The sequence below is a fragment of the Mesoplodon mirus genome (genome assembly GCF_964341445.2).
Source record: "Mesoplodon mirus genome assembly, chromosome: 12".
NCBI lineage: Eukaryota > Metazoa > Chordata > Mammalia > Artiodactyla > Ziphiidae > Mesoplodon > Mesoplodon mirus.
This window is the reverse complement of record NC_138988.1, coordinates 26,160,897-26,178,919: the sequence shown is the minus strand read 5'-3', so window position 1 is coordinate 26,178,919 and position 18,023 is coordinate 26,160,897. Positions and strand designations below refer to the sequence as shown.

The 18,023-nt window shown below is 40.1% G+C and overlaps 1 protein-coding gene across 1 annotated transcript; it reads left to right on the top strand.

Annotated features, from left to right (window-relative positions):
- Window positions 1-6,293: 6,293 nt before the first annotated feature.
- On the top strand, window positions 6,294-18,018 carry LOC309814074 (uncharacterized protein C3orf49; the record flags this gene model as incomplete). The annotated part of the gene is given in 6 exon segments (XM_082639442.1): window positions 6,294-6,418; window positions 10,046-10,368; window positions 13,718-13,842; window positions 16,688-16,728; window positions 16,730-16,799; window positions 17,249-18,018. Coding segments are annotated over 6 exon segments (882 nt in total). The 3' UTR covers window positions 17,447-18,018.
- Window positions 18,019-18,023: the final 5 nt, after the last annotated feature.

The window sequence follows — 18,023 nt, the reverse complement described above, 5'->3', positions numbered from 1 at the left end:
CTATTGACCTACTCATCAAGACCTTATTATTTCGTGACACTGTATGCATTAGAAAATTTACAATTACATGTCATTTCATTGGTTCAGATTTTCTATTCAATTCTACAGGTTGGGCCATGTCAACAGTGCATTTCTGCATTTGATGATGCCTCTTTGCCATCACATTAAAGAATTAATTGATTTTAGGTTTTCTTCAATATATTTTTATGTGCTGAGAAACTTGGGAATACTAAGTTTCCCACTAAAGGTGTATTCTGAAAAACAGCTCAATATCTTGAATATATAATAATTTCTAGGAAAGAGGACAATTATTTTAGGAGCATATCAACGCATCCATCAAACTGTTATTTAAATAAGTAGAGTTGGCATTTTATTATGCATTTCCAGTCAGAATAATTACAAAATGAATGCTCCATTTTGTGAAATTATATCAGTAACCCAAAATAAAAAGTATAAAAATAGTGGTAGGCCCATAGCTGGATCATAGGAAGAAACTGAAAAATTACTGAAAGCTATTTTAAAATCCTGGCATGTGACTTCATAGAATGATGGAGATTGAAGAGCCTACATATTTGTACCCAAGGACAAGAGAAGATGTGAAAAACAACTGGTTGAATTCTTTTAGTGGAAATTGTAATATAATGTCCAACACCTGGGCGTAGGACATAAGGGAGTAGTGGGGACTGTGGTGAAACTGAAAGCTTGTTTCAGGGCAGCCACTACTCAACTCATATGGGAATGTATGCTGAGTTGCCAGATCTTCTTATTTTTGTGTGAGGATCCTAAAATGGAGATTTTTATGTAAAATCTTCTAATATTCAAAACATGCTGGACACCAAATGCATCTGAGAGTCTATAGTTTGTGACCCCAGGTTTAAGATAAAAATCTTCACCCAGGGCTTCCCTGGTGGCGCAGTGGTTGAGAATCTGCCTGCTAATGCAGGGGACACGCGTTCGAGCCCTGGTCTAGGAAGATCCCACATGCTGTGGAGCATCTGGGCCCATGCGCCACAACTGCTAAGCCTGCGCTCTAGAGCCCACAAGCCACAACTACTGATCCCGTGTGCCACAACTGCTGAAGCCTGCGCACCTAGAGCCCATGCTCTGCAACGAGAGGCCACCGCAATGAGAGGCCCGTGCACTGCAATGAAGAGTAGCCCCCATTCGCCACAACTAGAGAAAGCCCACGGGCAGCAATGAAGACCCAACGCAGCCAAAAATAAATAAATAAACTTATTAAAAAAAAAAAATCTTCACCCAAACACACAAAAATAGCAAAACAGAACAAATTAATAAAGTCTTTCTTAGACTTCATTAGATCCTTACTTTACTAAATGTGCCACCTGCTGAGTTGATGTGATTAATTCATCTGTAATTTCAATTTCAAAAAGAGATGCATATATAAGACAGGAGTAGTGGATTCAAGTAGAGTATTCCATACCTTAAGAAAAATTCCGTTTACAGAATTTTGAGGACTATAGAACAGCCCTGTCTATATGTAATTTAAAATTTTCTAGTAACCACTTTGTTAAAAGTTTTTTTATTAAGGTGAAATTAATTTTGATACTATATTTTATTTAACTCAATGGATTCAAAATATCATCACTAAAATATATAATCAGTATTTTTAAATATTAATAAGATATTTTATATTCTTTTATTCACTTTAAGTCTTCAAAATCCAGTGTGTATTTTATACTTAAACTGCATCGCAGTTCAGACTAGTCATATTCAAGTGGTTAATGACCGTGAGTGGATGGTGGTTACCATATTGAGCAGCACAGCTATAGAAGTTCATTGTTGTTTTTCCAAATATTATTCATTTTTATTGGAAGTATCAAGTCTAATCATGGCTAACTAAGAAGCTGGAAATTATCTTAGAGAATTTTTTCAGTTTTAAGACACCCATCATTTATTCTTAGAATTTTAACATATTTTGCATGACTTTTTGTTGGCAATAATAACAGTTTGGCTTTTATCCTGTTCCAGAGGCAACTGATTCTAAAGCAAATAGCTAAATTCATCAATTGAGTTTTTTTTTATGAAATCAACCCATGCAACAGTGAGCGGAAAAAAATCACTTATACAAATGTCTTGGTATTATGCATTCAAAATTTGGATAATTAATTTTTAAATTCTTGGGTTTGACTTTTTAGTTTAATGTAATACATACTCATTTTTAAAAAAATCAAACAACGCCACAACTACTGAAGCCCGCGCGCCTAGAGCCCATGCTCTGCAACAAGAGAAGCCACCGCAATGAGAAGCCAGCGCACCGCAACGAAGAGTAGCCCTCACTCGCCGCAACTAGAGAAAGCCCGCGCGCAGCAACGAAGACCCAATGCAGCCAAAAATAAATAAATAGATGTATTTTTTAAAATTATATTTTAAAAAGTTATAAGATATGAGTCTAAAGTTATAGATACCAACCTGGGGCAGCAACCAACACAAAAAGCAAATGAAAACAAGGCATCAGTTCTTGAAAAGCCACTTGCTTCAGCCCGAGCCTTCACTGATCACTAGGGAGTGGCACCTCTTGGTAAGGCGTCCTCTGGTGAAATATTCTGTCTCTAGGCGCCCAGTATACACTTCCTCGTGGCACAATTCTTGCTAAGTGATCTGCAAAGTGACACCCTCTTCCCTCAAACGGGCAAAAGCTCCAGTAAGAAGATTTTCTTGAGCAAAGAGAAAAAATCCCCAATTTATTTTCCCCTACATGCAAAGGCCTTCCAAACCCTGGTAAATCTGGGGTGGCCAGAATTAGTGAGGACTCTTCATTCATTTTCAAAAGGATTCAGTTTTTAAATGACTCCACTAAGACACATTGTCCTGCCTTGTTCTATGTGTTTATCACTCCAAGATTTGGCATAAGACTGAATGGAGAGTTTACATACAAAGATCTACAAAGATCTCTGGAGCCAGCAAATAGGTGACCCACAGGCTAAATAGGACCTGCGGGCCACATTTTTAAATGCATGAAGAGCCTTCACAATTTGAACTCCAAGAGCATTTGATTGGTCCAGCACTCTACAGTTTACCATAGTTGCTACCCCTCCCTGTTACACCCCGCAGCTTCTCACATTTACCTGCCTCGGCCGTGAGCATTCGTGTTTGCAATCCCAGACTCAGTGGTTTCAATCAATTGCTATCTGAATAGGAGTCAAATGTTGTTATGGTTACCTAAATAGGATTATGTGATCTCAGATATGTTCAATAGAAGGATGATGTTAAGAACAAGGGAGATTGTGTTTTGACCAGGCTTTGCCCTGCTCTGGCTTTTTAAAGGGACATTTACAAATGTCTAGGGTATGATTGTATGGGTTTTACTCCAAGCCATATCCTATGAAGGACAGTGGAAAAGAAAAGTAGCCATATGGGGGACTCTTGAATCAGTGCACTTCTCTCTAGCGCCATTACCCACTATTTAGTTAAACCACTCCAATCTCAGACTTGAGCTACTGGAGCAAGCTAACTTCCCAGTCTAGTATCTCCCTCTGTCTTCTCACCACACCCCACACCCAGTTCATTTCAGCATGCTACCTCCTAATTATTTCCAGACTCGCTACACGTCTATCTCACTCCCCGCCTAACCACCAGCATCTCCATCCTTGACCGATTACCTCTTCAGCCACCATACTTCTTCCTCTCCAATGCATTTTCCAAGTGGCACACAGCAATCTTTTTTAAAACATGAACGTTAACGTTGCCTTCCTTTGTCACCTGTGTTCTCACTACCTTGGTCTCCTTCCTGTCTTCAAACATGACCTAGTTCCCACCTACCTCAGAACTTTTGCTCTGGTAATTTTCCATCTGTGGAATACTTTTCTTTGGAGCACAGATCTGACCATAGTTTGTGTCCTTTTTCAATGCGGCATGTCTTACCTCAAATATCACTCCTTGGAGAGGCCTTTTTGATCACTCTGGCAGAAGCATTCACTTTCTGTCACTTTCTACAGTGTTCTCCTAGTTTTTTCCTAGCATTCCTTATCAGTGTCTGAAACATTGTATCAATTTATTAATAAGTTTGGTATCTGTGGCCTCCACTAGAGTGTCAGTCCTGGACAGGGATTCCAGTTGGTTTGTCCAGCGCTGGATCCTCACTGCCCGGAACAAATATGTATTGACTAGCTCCTGTAACCAAGCAGGGCCCCATGAGGCTTTCCCAGAATAGAACCCCACCTGCCTTTTGTCTGTAGAAAAACTTTAGTCAGAGGATAAATTTAATCAAAGAAGTGAGAAAATGGGGAAAGAAAGGAACACAGTCAAGCAAGACAACATAATAATACTTTGGCCATTAAACAAAGTCAAGGACCTTTAGTTCTTCCCCAAGGTCTATAGATAATATTCTGAGCCATGTCCTTTGAGCTATTCTGCAGATACTGAAACCCGCCCCCCAGGTGGAAGTAGTTAATTGTATGCTGCCCACAAGCACATTGACCCCAGAGCTCTCACCGCAACTGGAGAAAGCCCGTGCACAGCAACGAAGACCCAAAAACAAATAAATAAATTTATTTTTAGAAATTTAAAAAATAAAAATGCTGTTTACCCTCATATCCTTCTCCTTAGCCCTTCCTATTTCATTGTCTCTCTTCTATACAGTAGATTTTTCTCACCTATTGTATGAAGAAATTGTGATGTATATTTTCATGTAATTTGATTTTTGGAATTCTGTCACCTTATGTGGTGAATTCTTCCAAAATATATTTTTCTTCCAATTAAAAAAAATTCATAAAGACAGAAATGTTATTAGGAGTTATTGTTTAGTGGGCATAGAGTTTCAGTTTTGCAAGATAAAAAAAGTTCTGGAGACAGTGGTGGTGATGGTTGCACAATAGTGTGAACATACTTCCTGCCACTGAGCTGTACACTTCAAATGGTAAATTTTATCTTATATTTTTAAAATTTTAATGATTGAAAAACCCTAATAGGGATTTCCCTGGCAGTTCAGTGGTTAAGTCTACAGGCTACCACAGGGATTCCAGTTGTCTTGCTCAATGCTGGATCCTCACTGCCCAGAATAAATATGTATTGACTAGCTCCTGCAGGGGGCATGGGTTTGATCCCTGGTCGAGGAATTAAGATTCTGCATGCCGAGCTGCACGGCCAAAACAAAACAAAACAAAAACTCTAATTACTTTCCATTATTCTGAAGAGCCAGACCAAACTCTTTCAGTTGTTCTGTAGGATCCAGCAGGTTTGGCCCTGCCTGTCTCTCCAGCTCATCAGATACATCCATCTCTTTGCTGCAGCCACCCTGACTATCTGGTAAATTTTCACAGACATCAGACTCCTACCACCTCAGGGCTTTGGTACCTGCTGATTCATCTGCCTTGAGCAGCCAGATCCTCACACAAGTAACTCTTTTATCTTGTTGAGCTCTCTGGCCCAATGAGCTTATCAGGCCGAACTACTGCATTAAAATCTGCATTTTAATAAGATCCCCAGGTAATTTCTGTGCACATGAAAGTCTGAGAAGCCAGCTCCAGATGACTGATGAGCGCAAAAACAGCAAACAGAGTAATCCTTGTATCTCCCAACACTTTTCTAGAGTTTTCCTTCTTAGCTTCTAGTTAAGCTCAGACTGAAAAACTCAAAGCACCAGAGAAGGATGGGAATAAATCCTAGTGTCTGCTGCCACCTTGTGGTGGGAAGTTCAAACCCAGCCAGAATTTGCTCTTCTCCGGGAAATAAACAGCAAATGTTAGAAGGGAGCGCTGGACTCAACTTTCTCAGCCACGTGTGTTGAGAGGTCACTACAAAATACGAGATATAATAAAATCGCCCTTGGAAGTGAACTGTGAGAAGGCCAAATAAAAACCTGACAGAGAGAGTATTCATCAGCTCTACTTGAAAAATCTAACAAAAGCTGGGATCATTGGAATTCCTATTGGTTCTGGTTCTGCCCTCTTCGGAATTCAAACATGCACACCTGACTGTGATAATCAATTGGTGTGTGATTATTTTATTACCAACCCAAATGGCAGTGGTTAGACAATCAGGTCACCTGTTCTGCCTCTGCCTTGCCCAGAAGTTCACAACAGGAAAGGGAATTTCCCACCGCTCTGTCAAATGCATCACTGGTGACCTCTGTGAAGTGGTAAACAGGGCTGGTCCAACAAATGATGTCTCTAACACCTTAAAGGGAATCAGGAAGCAATTCCAAAAATTTCCTACGTACTTTACCCCAAACAGCCCAGAAGTTAAAAGCGCCTCAGTCACTCACTGCATAATTTTGTTTTGAAGTTTGTGAGCTCAAGAGCTAAAGAAATCCAAAACAGGTGAAGTTGATAGCAATGGACCATCCTCACCTATATACACCAGAGCCCATTAAGGTTGCTTACGGAAGAGTTGGCCGGTACCGAAGATTTCAGCAACCCAGAAAGAGAAATGGCTCATTCAAAAGGAAAGGGATTGAAAGGTAGGAAGCTGGGACTCATTTTCTTCTCTCTTGAGTGAGATTCTTTGGATTTTGCATTGACCAATATTCACCGTGATGATTAGAAAAGGTAGCATCTCTTTTGAAGCATTGCATTCAGAAATGAAGGCTCTGTATGGATTAGAGGAAGAGGAGACAGCATTTATACACTGGATCAGAGAACCTAGTGCCACAATGGAAGCTTCATTTTGTGATTAGAAAAGTCTTCATTGTAATGGGGAAAACCTTTCCTTTCCACGTGAATTTGAGTTTTAATGTTGCATATTATACTAAAATAAGCAGATAGTTAATATTTCAGTCTCACAATTTTAGACAGCAAATACTATTATTTTGAAAATTCAGTAGTGCATTTTTCAAGATGAGTTCATGAGCAATGCTCTTTCTGTTCCCTTTTCCAGCAATTTTGGCTGCTGAAATACATACTAATTGTATTTCACCCATGTGCATGCTCTTTAATGTAACCTTAAAACTGTCTTATACCTAATTTTTCTTGCCAATGGCAAAACCATGAAGACAAGCATGAAATACTCCAAAAATAATACATTTTAATTTGGAAAGTCAGCGAGATGAATTATTTTCCAATTTTGAGGGCAGGGTGTCTTCTTTCTTACCAGGTTCATGAGCAGTAGTTTAGATAGGTAGAAATGAGGTGTTTTCATGAGACCTGAAGCATCAAAGATCAGACTTCTGAACTTCCACAGGCAAAATGAAATTTTGCAGAGATTTCCACTTTCAGTAAGAAATGGGGGTTAAAAGGAGAGGCAATACAACCAAATAAATTCACAACCAACCAAGATACTTAAAAGCTTAGGAAAGAAAGGATTCTTTCCATAACAGCAATGGCAGCAGGTCTATTCCTAGGCTCTGGAGCAAAATTACATTTGTTAATTATTTTATAAATAGACTGGGAATAAGGGTGGAGGGATGGGAATGGGAGAGGCATTCTAGAGATTCAGAAACTGCTTAGGGCAGGGCTTTTTATTTGAGGGGTTGCATGGATGGCCTTGGGGGTTCCTGAACCTCCTGAATTGTATTTCCATGTGTATGTGTATTTATGGTAGTAGAAACAGATGGCTTTATTAAAAGATTCTCAGAAGGGTCCATGGGAAATTAGTCTTGGCCCGCAAATGACCTTTGGGCAAATTAGAATATGGTACCCCTTCCTTAGGACACTTGACTGCCCTCTGCTGGAAAGTTATTGTATTATAGTAACTATGCTCAACTATAATGAATGTGAATAATACCACCTCGTGAGTGTGTGTGTGTGTGTGTGTGTGTACGTACAACTGACAGAACTCAACGTCCTTGGTCCCACAAAGGAGGCTGCTAGCCAATGAGGGCTCCCTTCTTTTGACCTCTTAGCTTGCACTCCCTTCTTGCCTTTGAAATTTTTTCCACACAGATCTGTTCCACATGGTAATAAAAGCTATTTATTGAATGTATTATCAGGTTCCAAGCACATAAATTATTTTATTTGTACATTCCTGAGAACAACATACCTATTTTCAAATGAGAAAACTGAAGCTTATAGATGTTAAATAACATGGCCAAGATCACACAGTTAGGAAGTATGGTGCTGGTTTGAACCAAACCATTTAACTCCAGTGCTTGGGCTGAACTATTTAGTGGGCTGAACTACTTCTCCTGCATAAGGACAGAGAAGCTGAATGATTTAGGTTCAACTGAGAATAGTGTTTTTCTGGAGGTTGGTATTTTGCTACTGGTAGGACTTGACATAGTTTAAGTAGTATATGAAAAATGTTTTTAATAGTTATGAATTTATTTATATCCTCATTAGAAATATGTATTACATGTATTATAAATATAATGTAACATAATATAATATAAAACCTGGGATTTCACCCAAAGAAATGAATTTATGCTCACACAAAAACTTGTACACACGTTTATAGTAGCTTTATTCATAATGGCCCCAAATTGGAAACTACCCAAATGTCTTCCAATGAGTGAATGGTTAGACAAAGTTTGGTACATCCACATCATGGAATGTTACTCAGCAATAAAGAGGAATAGAATATTGATAAGCACAACAACCTGAATGAATCTCTGGAGAATTATGCTGAATGAAAAAAGTAAACCCCAGAAGATTTTACAGGTGACTCTTGAACAAAGAATGGGTTAGGGATGCCAGCCATCTGCACAGTCAAAAATCCGTGTATAACCTAGAGTCAGTCCTCCATATCTGCAGTTCCTTGGTGTCTAAGGTTCCACATCCACAGACTCAACTGACCATGGATCATGTAGTACTTACTATTGAAAAAAATTTGCATGTAAGTAGAACTGCACAGTTCAGACCCATGCGTTCCAGGGTCAACCATATGCTGTATGGTTCCATTTATAGTACCTTCTTGAAAGGACATAGATTATACACATGGAGGACAGCTTAGTGATTGCCAGGGTTTAAGGAAAAGGTAGGGGTGAGTGGGAAGTGGGTGTGGCTATAAAACATGAAGGATCCTGGTGGTGATGGAAATGTTCGGTATCTTGACAGTATCAGTGTCAATATCCTGGTTGTGCCAATGTATTTTAGTTTTGCAGGAGTTTGCTATTGGGGGAAACTGGGTAAAGAGTACACAGAGAATCTCCCTGTATTATTTATTACAAATGCATGTGAAACTACAATTATCTCGAAATAAAAAGTTTAATTTTTTTAAATCCCTGGGATTTTATGGATATTGTTGCTTTGGAGGAAACTAACAAAAACCAGTTAATTGAGGAAGAATATTAGGTAAATCAGGGTATCATGGAATGGATGATATTTACCTAGCACAGAGGATAACAACACAGACTTTGGGGTCAGATTGTCTGGGCATAAGTTATTTAATCTTATTTAATCTTTCCAACTTTTAATTTCCTCATTTGTGAAATGGAGAGGACAGTAGGAGGATTAAATTGTGTAATACATATGAAGGAACTTAGATGAGTGTTTAGCACATAGAATTCTATTAAGAAGTGTTACCTATTTACTAAAATATGCAAAAATTACTAAAATATGCAAAAATGATGAAGATGCTATATGACTATTTGGAATTTTGGAAATAATGCATTTAGAATTATTCTCTCTAAATGAGTATTCTATGTAAATGCAGTGTTTATAGGACCTTGGAGACTATATGCTTTATTGACTACCCTAGCAGACTCTTTCATCTCTCATCACTGTAGCCTGGGAACCACTAAATCCAGCAAAAACTATCTCAAATCATTACTGAAATAAGTTCTCCAATTTGCCAATATGAGGTAATATAATTTAACAATCACAAACCAAGATTAAAATCTGTCTTCTATGCTTGGTCAATTAAATTAATCTCTCTATGTCTCAGTTTACTCATTAGTAAAATGAAGATAATAAGATAACCTACCTGCTGTGAGGATTAAATGAGATGGTGGCCAGAATGCACTTCTAGAGTTTGGCAACAAAACTCCAAGTAGTTGCTTTGGCTTTATTCTTCTGTGATTTGGGTCTTCAAACTTATTTTTTGCAACTGTATAATTTTTTTCACATTTGCAGTGGATTTTAATGATTTAAATGATACCTTTTTTTTTTAACTTTTCAATTTCCTTGATACAAATTATTTTTCTTTTGTTCAGATGGCATAGAGCTGTGTCTACCAACTTAGTAAAACAAAATGTATTGGTCCCCAAAGAGGAATCATCCAATGAGAGTGACATGGACTTTCATGAAAGCCAGCAAAATCAGAAAAGAGATTTGGTCAAGAAAGTGAAGACTTTTTGGGGGAGGATGCTATCACACAAGTACAGAAGCAAGCCAGCAAGTGTCAGCAGAGAGGGCTCCACTAACCCTAAGGAAACCCTCCTTTCAAATACGCAGAGCCTTCTTCCTAGAATTGTCAAGGCGCTTCCATCGCCCAAGTTGTTTACCAAACCAAGAATGAGAAAGCTCTCACAGGATGGTAAGCAAAGGCAACATATGGTTAAGTGTCAAGGCCAAGAGGAAAAATGACATTAGGATGGCTTTTCTTGCTACCCCAAGTATGGCATCTCCTGGGAGCTGATCTGAAATGCAGAAGCTCAGGCCCCACCCAGGTCTACTGAGTTAGAATCTGCATTTTAGAAAGACCCCCAGGTGACTCGGATGTACATGCAATTTGAAAAGCTCTGAATTAGATCACCTTTGAGGTCCCTCCCAGTCCAATTAATCAGTGGTTCTCATCAGTCTAAAGCTACTTTTCATTTAAATACAGATGCATGCATAGGCATATGTATGTGTATATGCATATACACATACACATATATTAGAAAATCAGACCAAAGTGGGATTTTGTTTTGTTTTGTTTCTGGAGAAAGGAGTGAGGCAGACTTTCAAATGGCTTCTTCTAACAGAAGAGGGCGTGGTAAGAATTCTATTTTTAAAACCTATGATCGGTATGTCAGAAAGGAAGTTTTATTTTGTTGTGTCTACTTCCCATGTACCTTGTGAAGAATCAGCGTTTGAACGGTTAACTTTGTCATTTTTGCAACGTGGTGATGCTGTTTTGGGGGGGCCCTAATGAGAGATGACTAACAATACTACTACTATTTGCATTCTCCTCTGTAGCTTTTTAAAATTAATAGACCTTACTTTTTAGAGCAGTTTTAGGTTTACTGGAAAATTGGGCAGAAAATACAGAAAGTTAGCTCCCATATACCTCTTTCTCCTTACCCTACCCTCATAGTTTCCTCTGTTATTAACATCTTGCCTTAGCATGGTACATTTGTTACAATTGATGAGCCAATATTAATATATTACTATTAAGTATAGTCCACAGTTTACATTAGGGTTCACTCTTTGCCCTGCACACTTCTATGGGTTTGAAAAACCCACCATGTAATGTGTCTCTCATTATAATATCATACAGAAGAGCTTCACTGCCATGAATATCCTTTGTAGGTTTCTAATACCCTTTATAGCACAGCATCCAGAAACATATAAAATCCTTATGTATATATAGGAAATTCAAACATACCTTCAAATTTCACATGGTTATAAGGCTGCAAGCCTAGTGAATACTTTTTCCAGAAAAAAAAACCCAAAAAAACAAAAATGATGGCTTCCAGCTGACTGATTGCCCTTTCAAACAAACTCTCTCTTCTGGAAAAAGCAGTCACTATTACAAGGATCCAAGCATGTAGCAATTACCTGGTATGGATTGACCTGCCTATTTCTGTTAAAAATAGCAAAGAGGACATGCTGGGCTTCCCTGGTGGCACAGTGGTTGAGAGTCCGCCTGCCGATGCAGGGGACACGGGTTCGTGCCCCGGTCCAGGAAGATCCCACATGCCACGGAGCGGCTGGGCCCGTGAGCCACGGCCACTGAGCCTGCACGTCCAGAGCCTGTGCTCCGCAACGGGAGAGGCCACAACAGTGAGAGGCCTGCGTACCGCAAAAAAAAAAAAAGAGGACATGCTTATATACTGATGGGGCTGGAGTTGGAGAGTCCAGCAGAAAACAGGACCAAAATCTTCCCCCTCATCCCATGCATTGGCTTATTTTCATCTTAGTTGGAATAACAAATCTCTACACTAAGATTTTTCCAAGAAACTCGCCCATCCTTCAGGCTTCCACTCAAACATTCTGACCCTCAGCTGTGACCAAAAGACAGTTGCTCATCCCTGTTGACCCTCATTACTTTTTCAACAAAAATTTAGTAAATAATTATTATATGCCAGCCCCACTATTAGAGATAGAGTAGCAGATAGAACTGCCAGTAGCAGATGGATAGACCATGTGGTGGTCCCTACCCTCCTGGAGTTACAGCACAGAGGGACATTCCAGCATTATGCAGATAATTACCTCTGATGCAAAGTAGAAGCAGAAGGCACTATGGGTACACATCATGGATGCTAATTTAGGGGAGGGGGCTCAGGAAAGGCCTCTCTGAGGAAGGAACAACTCAGATGAGATCTGAGGGACAACTAGAGTTAGATAAGGAAAGAGTGGTGAGAACAGTTTCCCAGGAAGAGGGGAGAGCACTTTCAGGTCCCAACATCAAGAGAGCCCTGGGCGTAATTAAGAAATTAAAGTAATCCAGCCGGGGAGAGGCTGGCGAATAAGGTGGTAAGGGTGTCTGTAAGCCATGTTAAGAAATTTTAACTTTCCCTAAGGGTGATAAGAAACCATCAAATATTTTCAAGCTGGTGATTTATGTAATCTGTTTGGCATTTTTTAAAGTTAGCTGAGACTGCAGGGTAGAGACTGGATGGAAGGAGAGCAAGAAGAGATGCAGAAGGAACAATAAACAGGCTCTTACATTCGTTCAGGCAAGGGATGATAATAGCTTGGACGAGTCGTGGCAGTGGGGATGGTGAGATTAAGGGAGAAATATTCATAGGTAGAAGTTGCAAGATTTGGGGGTGAGTGGCATGGGAGAAGGAAGGGTCCCTGGGTTGAGCATCTGCTTTGAAAGTGGAGCCACCAGTCACTGAGACGAGGAACCACGGCTCCCAGAGGTGGTTATCAATGGACCTAAAGCAGGTAAGTTGATTTTAGGTGCTGCGCACAGCTTGAAGACACTGAAACAGAACAAGCTGCAAAACCCTTTTTCCAAATGACCCTGTCGATCCCTTTGACTACAACAAGGAAAAAGCCTCATTTCCTGCCCTTTTCTGTTTTAGTAAAAAAGAGAGTAACCTCGAGTTTAGTGCCTTCGGCAGGCAATAACATGGTTTTGGTTTTACCATACTAGTCTCAGTGCCTATATTTATGACATTGGTTTTTGATTTATGGTAGTGTTTTAAGTTTCCTTTATAAGTACACTTATTGTGTTAAGAATTGAATTGATAGAGAAAAATATTAAGGGCTCTAGCGTTCACGGGGCTCCTGGAATGTGGGAAAAACTATTAAGATGGTATGTGAATGACTGAGACTTGTGCCACTTTGTTGCAGAGTAGATTTAAACTTGGCTTTTGTCAAGAGCAAATACTCAAGGGACTGTCTTACACATTAGAGGGTTACTTTTCCAGATTCCACAAGAGTTACAGGGAAAGGCAACAGAGGTCAAAACTGAAGTCTCAAAGACAGGAAACCACCTTGTTAAGATGGGTTGGTGACCACTGAGGTCATGACCGCAAGAAAAGGCACATGTTCAGGAGAAAGTGTAAGCTTCAGCAAAACAAATCCATTTTTAATTTTTAACCCCAAAGAAAAAAGCCACTGAGACAGCATGTGATGCTGGCTTTTCAGGAGAGTTTCTAATAGGGAGCATATGTTTATTACTGTGATCCTTCAAGATTGTCTGTTTTTTTCTTCCCCTTCTCTCTAAGCAACTATACAACTTGATGTTGTAAAAGCAGAGACAGAGGAGATAACCCAAGGGAGTACACTCCTCCGAGCCAGGAGAACCACCAAGCGGTTATCTGTGACATCCCTTCCCTCAGGACTGCAGAAGGTAAAATGCTAAAACAAACTCGCCTCTAAAGACTTATCAGTAAGTCAGGGTTTAGGGATGTTGTAAAAACCAAGTTCTCTCCCAATGCAAGTCCCTCATCATAAAGCATTTAAAGCTGCTACTTGTGTGTCTCCACTCCCAGAGTTTAGGGCACAGAATGTGGACTTTCGAGTTCTGATTCCTCTAGTTCTGAGCTCAAACTGTCCAGCTTCTGCTACACTCTGGGCAACAGTGGAGTTTACAGCTTTATATTGACTTTGTCAGCTGTTCAAATATCAAGACTCATTAGTATATTAGCACCTGGCCTATCATGCGTACATGTGGAGAGGAATTCTCTAGACCAACCCAATAGAATTTCTGCAAGGATGCAAGTGTACATTTGTCCAAAATAGTAGCCATTAACACGTGTGGCTTTTTCAGGCTTTGGAATATGGCCAGTGCAACTGAGGAGCTGAATTTTAAATTTTATTTCATTGTAATTGAAATTAGAATACAAATAGCCATATGTATAGTATAGACAGTACAGCACTAGGTGATCCAGGACTCTCCAACCCAAAGCTTGTACTTACCTGTACTTATCAAGTTTTAGCCTAAATTGCCCAGACTTTTTTTTTTTTTTACAACTTTATTGGAGTATAATTGCTTCACAATGGTGTGTTAGTTTCTGCTTTATAACAAAGTGAATCAGTTATACATATACATCTGTTCCCATATCCCTTCCCTCTTGCGCCTCCCTCCCTCCCACCCTCCCTATCCCACCCCTCCAGGCAGTCACAGACTATTTTTTTAATAGAACCCTGAAATACTATCATTACTTTAGATATAATAAGCATTTACTTAAAGCTGACTATGTTCCAGGCCCTGTTCTCAGTGCTTTAAAAATACCAACTCAGTTAATCCTTAACGACAGCCCTATAAGGTAGAGAGCAGTAGGTTACTACAGTATGTAGGATATTATTTTAGGGGTGGCAACGAGAGGTTAAGTAATTGGCCCAGGTAATTGGAAGAGCCAGGCTTCAAACAGCAGAAGACCTGGCTCTGGAGTGCTTAGTCCTAATTACTATGCTAGGTACTAATCCTACTGTCCAATATGGTAGTCAATAGCCACGTGAGACTATTTACATTAATTAAAATTAAATAAAAGTCCATTCCCTTCGCTGCACTAGCTACCTTTCAAGTGCTCAGTAAACATATATGGCCAGTGTCTGTTGTGCTGGACAGCACAGATAAGAACATTTCCTTTTTTTTTTTTTTCTGCGGTACGCAGGCCTCTCACTGTTGTGGCCTCTCCCGTTGCGGAGCACAGGCTCTGGACGCGCAGGCTCAGCGGCCATGGCTCACGGGCCCAGCCGCTCCGCGGCATGTGGGATCTTCCCGGACCAGGGCACGAACCCGCGTCCCCTGCATCGGCAGGCAGACTCTCAACCACTGCGCCACCAGGGAAGCCCGAACATTTCCATTTTTGTGGAAAGTTCTGTCGAACAGTGCTGCTCTAGAGCGTCACTGCCAGAGTGCACCAATATTAGTTTTGAATTATACCTCTTTTGTGCTAAGTTTGCACTTATCGTATTCCTATTATGTGCTGGGCAGTTTGGGGTGGCTATAAAGGTGATCCAAGGTCATGGTCCTGTTTGTGTGGAATTTATAGTTTGATAGAGGAGATGGACATTAAACTATGGCACTGTTAGCTCTCAGAATGTTCTCAAAAGTATATTTGAATTAATGGCCCACGTTTCAAAATTAGAAAAATTCAAACAGAAATCTGGATTTTCAACTTCCTTTTGGAAAATAGGAGGATTTGGCAACACTGGGCCCATAATTCCTGGGGCAACAGCAGCAGGCGCAGAGGCCTGCCCCCTTTGCAGGAGGGCGTGTTCTCTCCAGTTCACACCAGCCCCAACTGAGCCTGTTTTGCAAACCCTGCCTGACCCTTCAAGGCATTTGACTTTTTAATAGTGGTATTCAACAAACACAGAAATAACTTAAGTAATTACCAAGTGCTTAATAGAAAAAAAAGCCCCCAAAACACTTGGTTTTACGAGAGAGGAAAAAGAGGAGTCGTACTCTGGACAGACTGGGGAAGATTCTGCCAGTGACACTTGAGCCTAGGCGAGCTGGCAGGGCAGAGTGGAGGTTCCGCAGACTCATTTGTAAACTCAGGCAAAGGGCAAGACCCAGATGTGGTCCCACATCCTACTTTGTGTAGGCCTCACAATAGTCCTGATGCTAATTACTAAGCACAAGTGGAAGGAAGAGTGAACCCAATAAGACTAAAAAGGGCATATTAGCCAGGAGCCATGACCTAGGAATGATTTCCAGTAGCACAGGTACTTGTAACCAGCAAGCCAGGGACCAGGGGAAGAGTATCAGGCATGCAGCGAAAAGAACCCAGAGCTTTCTTTTTATGTTTGGAGACATGTCTGTCATGAAAATAAGGAAACCTGCAGAAACGAGACCAAATTAACAACTGGATCCAGTGATAATGAGCTTTCTGGGGCACTGGTCTACAACAGCCCCACACTCTGTGCTCAGCGGCTGCAGAAGCAATTTCTTCTTCTTCCCCTTACAAATGACCTGCTTTTTTCCTGACACTGTATTTCCTCTTAGAACCAGACAATCTCATTTCTCTGCACCCTATAGATCTCTTCAAAACGAGCTCTGGGCACAAAGGAGATACATGGGGGGTGGAGAATAATATGAATACGACCTCCAACTTGACGTTGTTATGTGGCAAATGTTCAGTTTATAAGAGAATGTCCCAAAGGTGAGAATGTTCATTTAAGCACCGTCACAGATATCATGTTGGCACTTCTTAATCTGATGTATTTTTGCATTTTTATGATAGGTTCCGTATTCCTCAAAAAAGAGACCACTTTCCAGCATTTTAAAAAAAGAAACATAGCACGGAAATCATCCTCCGAAAATCAGATTTGACGGTAGGAAAGCTTCAAATGCAGGTAGTGGACAAAGGCTTTTACTTTGGTGTTTCAAAAGCATCAGAGGGCCAGGCTTAACTGAATGCACAGCCCTGCTAGACAGCGCGGATGTGGGATGAAACTAATGATTAGCATGAAGGAATGTTAGTGGGGGGCATTCAAGAGTGGCTACAGGATTGCTGAGGGCACCGAGGATGGTGCTGTGTGCCTAATAAATATTAAGTGAATTCAATTAAAATGAAGGCACACACATGGGCTTCTTTTGAGAAGAAATGAGATCCTCTTGGCCACTGGGTGGTAAATGCATGTTTTCAAGCTCTGTTTGCTATGACTTGAATTAGATTAATACTTTGGGACTTGTAAATGTCCAACAATTCCTGAACTTCTCTCTCAGGAAAAACAGGCCTCCTTTGGGTGTGGACAAGGCTTTCTAGCACATGGCTTCATTTTTCTGTATCTGGCTGTCATAGGTGGATGACCTCATAGAAGCAGTGACAGATAAATCCATGAAGCTATTGGCCCAAAGACACGCTGAGCTTCAACAGTGTGAGCTGCTAGGGGATGAAATCCTTCAGTCTTCCAAGCAGTTCCAGAGGCTCTCCAAGAGAACCATGAGCAAGTATAAATTGAAAAACGTGTGTTTCCCATGTACCTGGTGCTGCTTCTGATTTTGTTTATGACTGCGCAAAAGTTATGTTCATGGGGTCCTTATCTTTTGGTACATAATCCTGAATAAGATTTTCTTAATCAGTGGTGGCAGTGGGGGGGTTAAGGGGCGTGGGGTGGGTGGTAAAAATATTCTGCCCAGCAGTCCTTAAAAAAAGATCCTTTGGGAAAAATTGATTTTTAATTCTGAGTCAATATAAGCAAATTTTTGCTTCATAATTCTTACTAATAATGGAAAATAGAAATATTTATCAGGGCATAGCAATTCTGCAAAGAAATTTCTCCCGTGAAATTTGCCAGATGAAATTAGAGGAAGCACTTAAAAGTATTTTGACACTTTCACTGTGACTACTATTGAGCTAACTTTAAACTTTCGTTTTTAAAGATACGAGTTTGTATCAAAATTACAAAAATGTAGCATTATTAAGGTATGATTCATGCAAAATGCCATGTTTCTGCACTAAAATAAATGGATAAGGATAGACCCTAACAAGTAGTAGACATGTAATTCAATACTTAAGACAATTATAAGTGATTCAGACCTGGCTTAATTTTTTAAAAAGATCATGAAATCCTTTT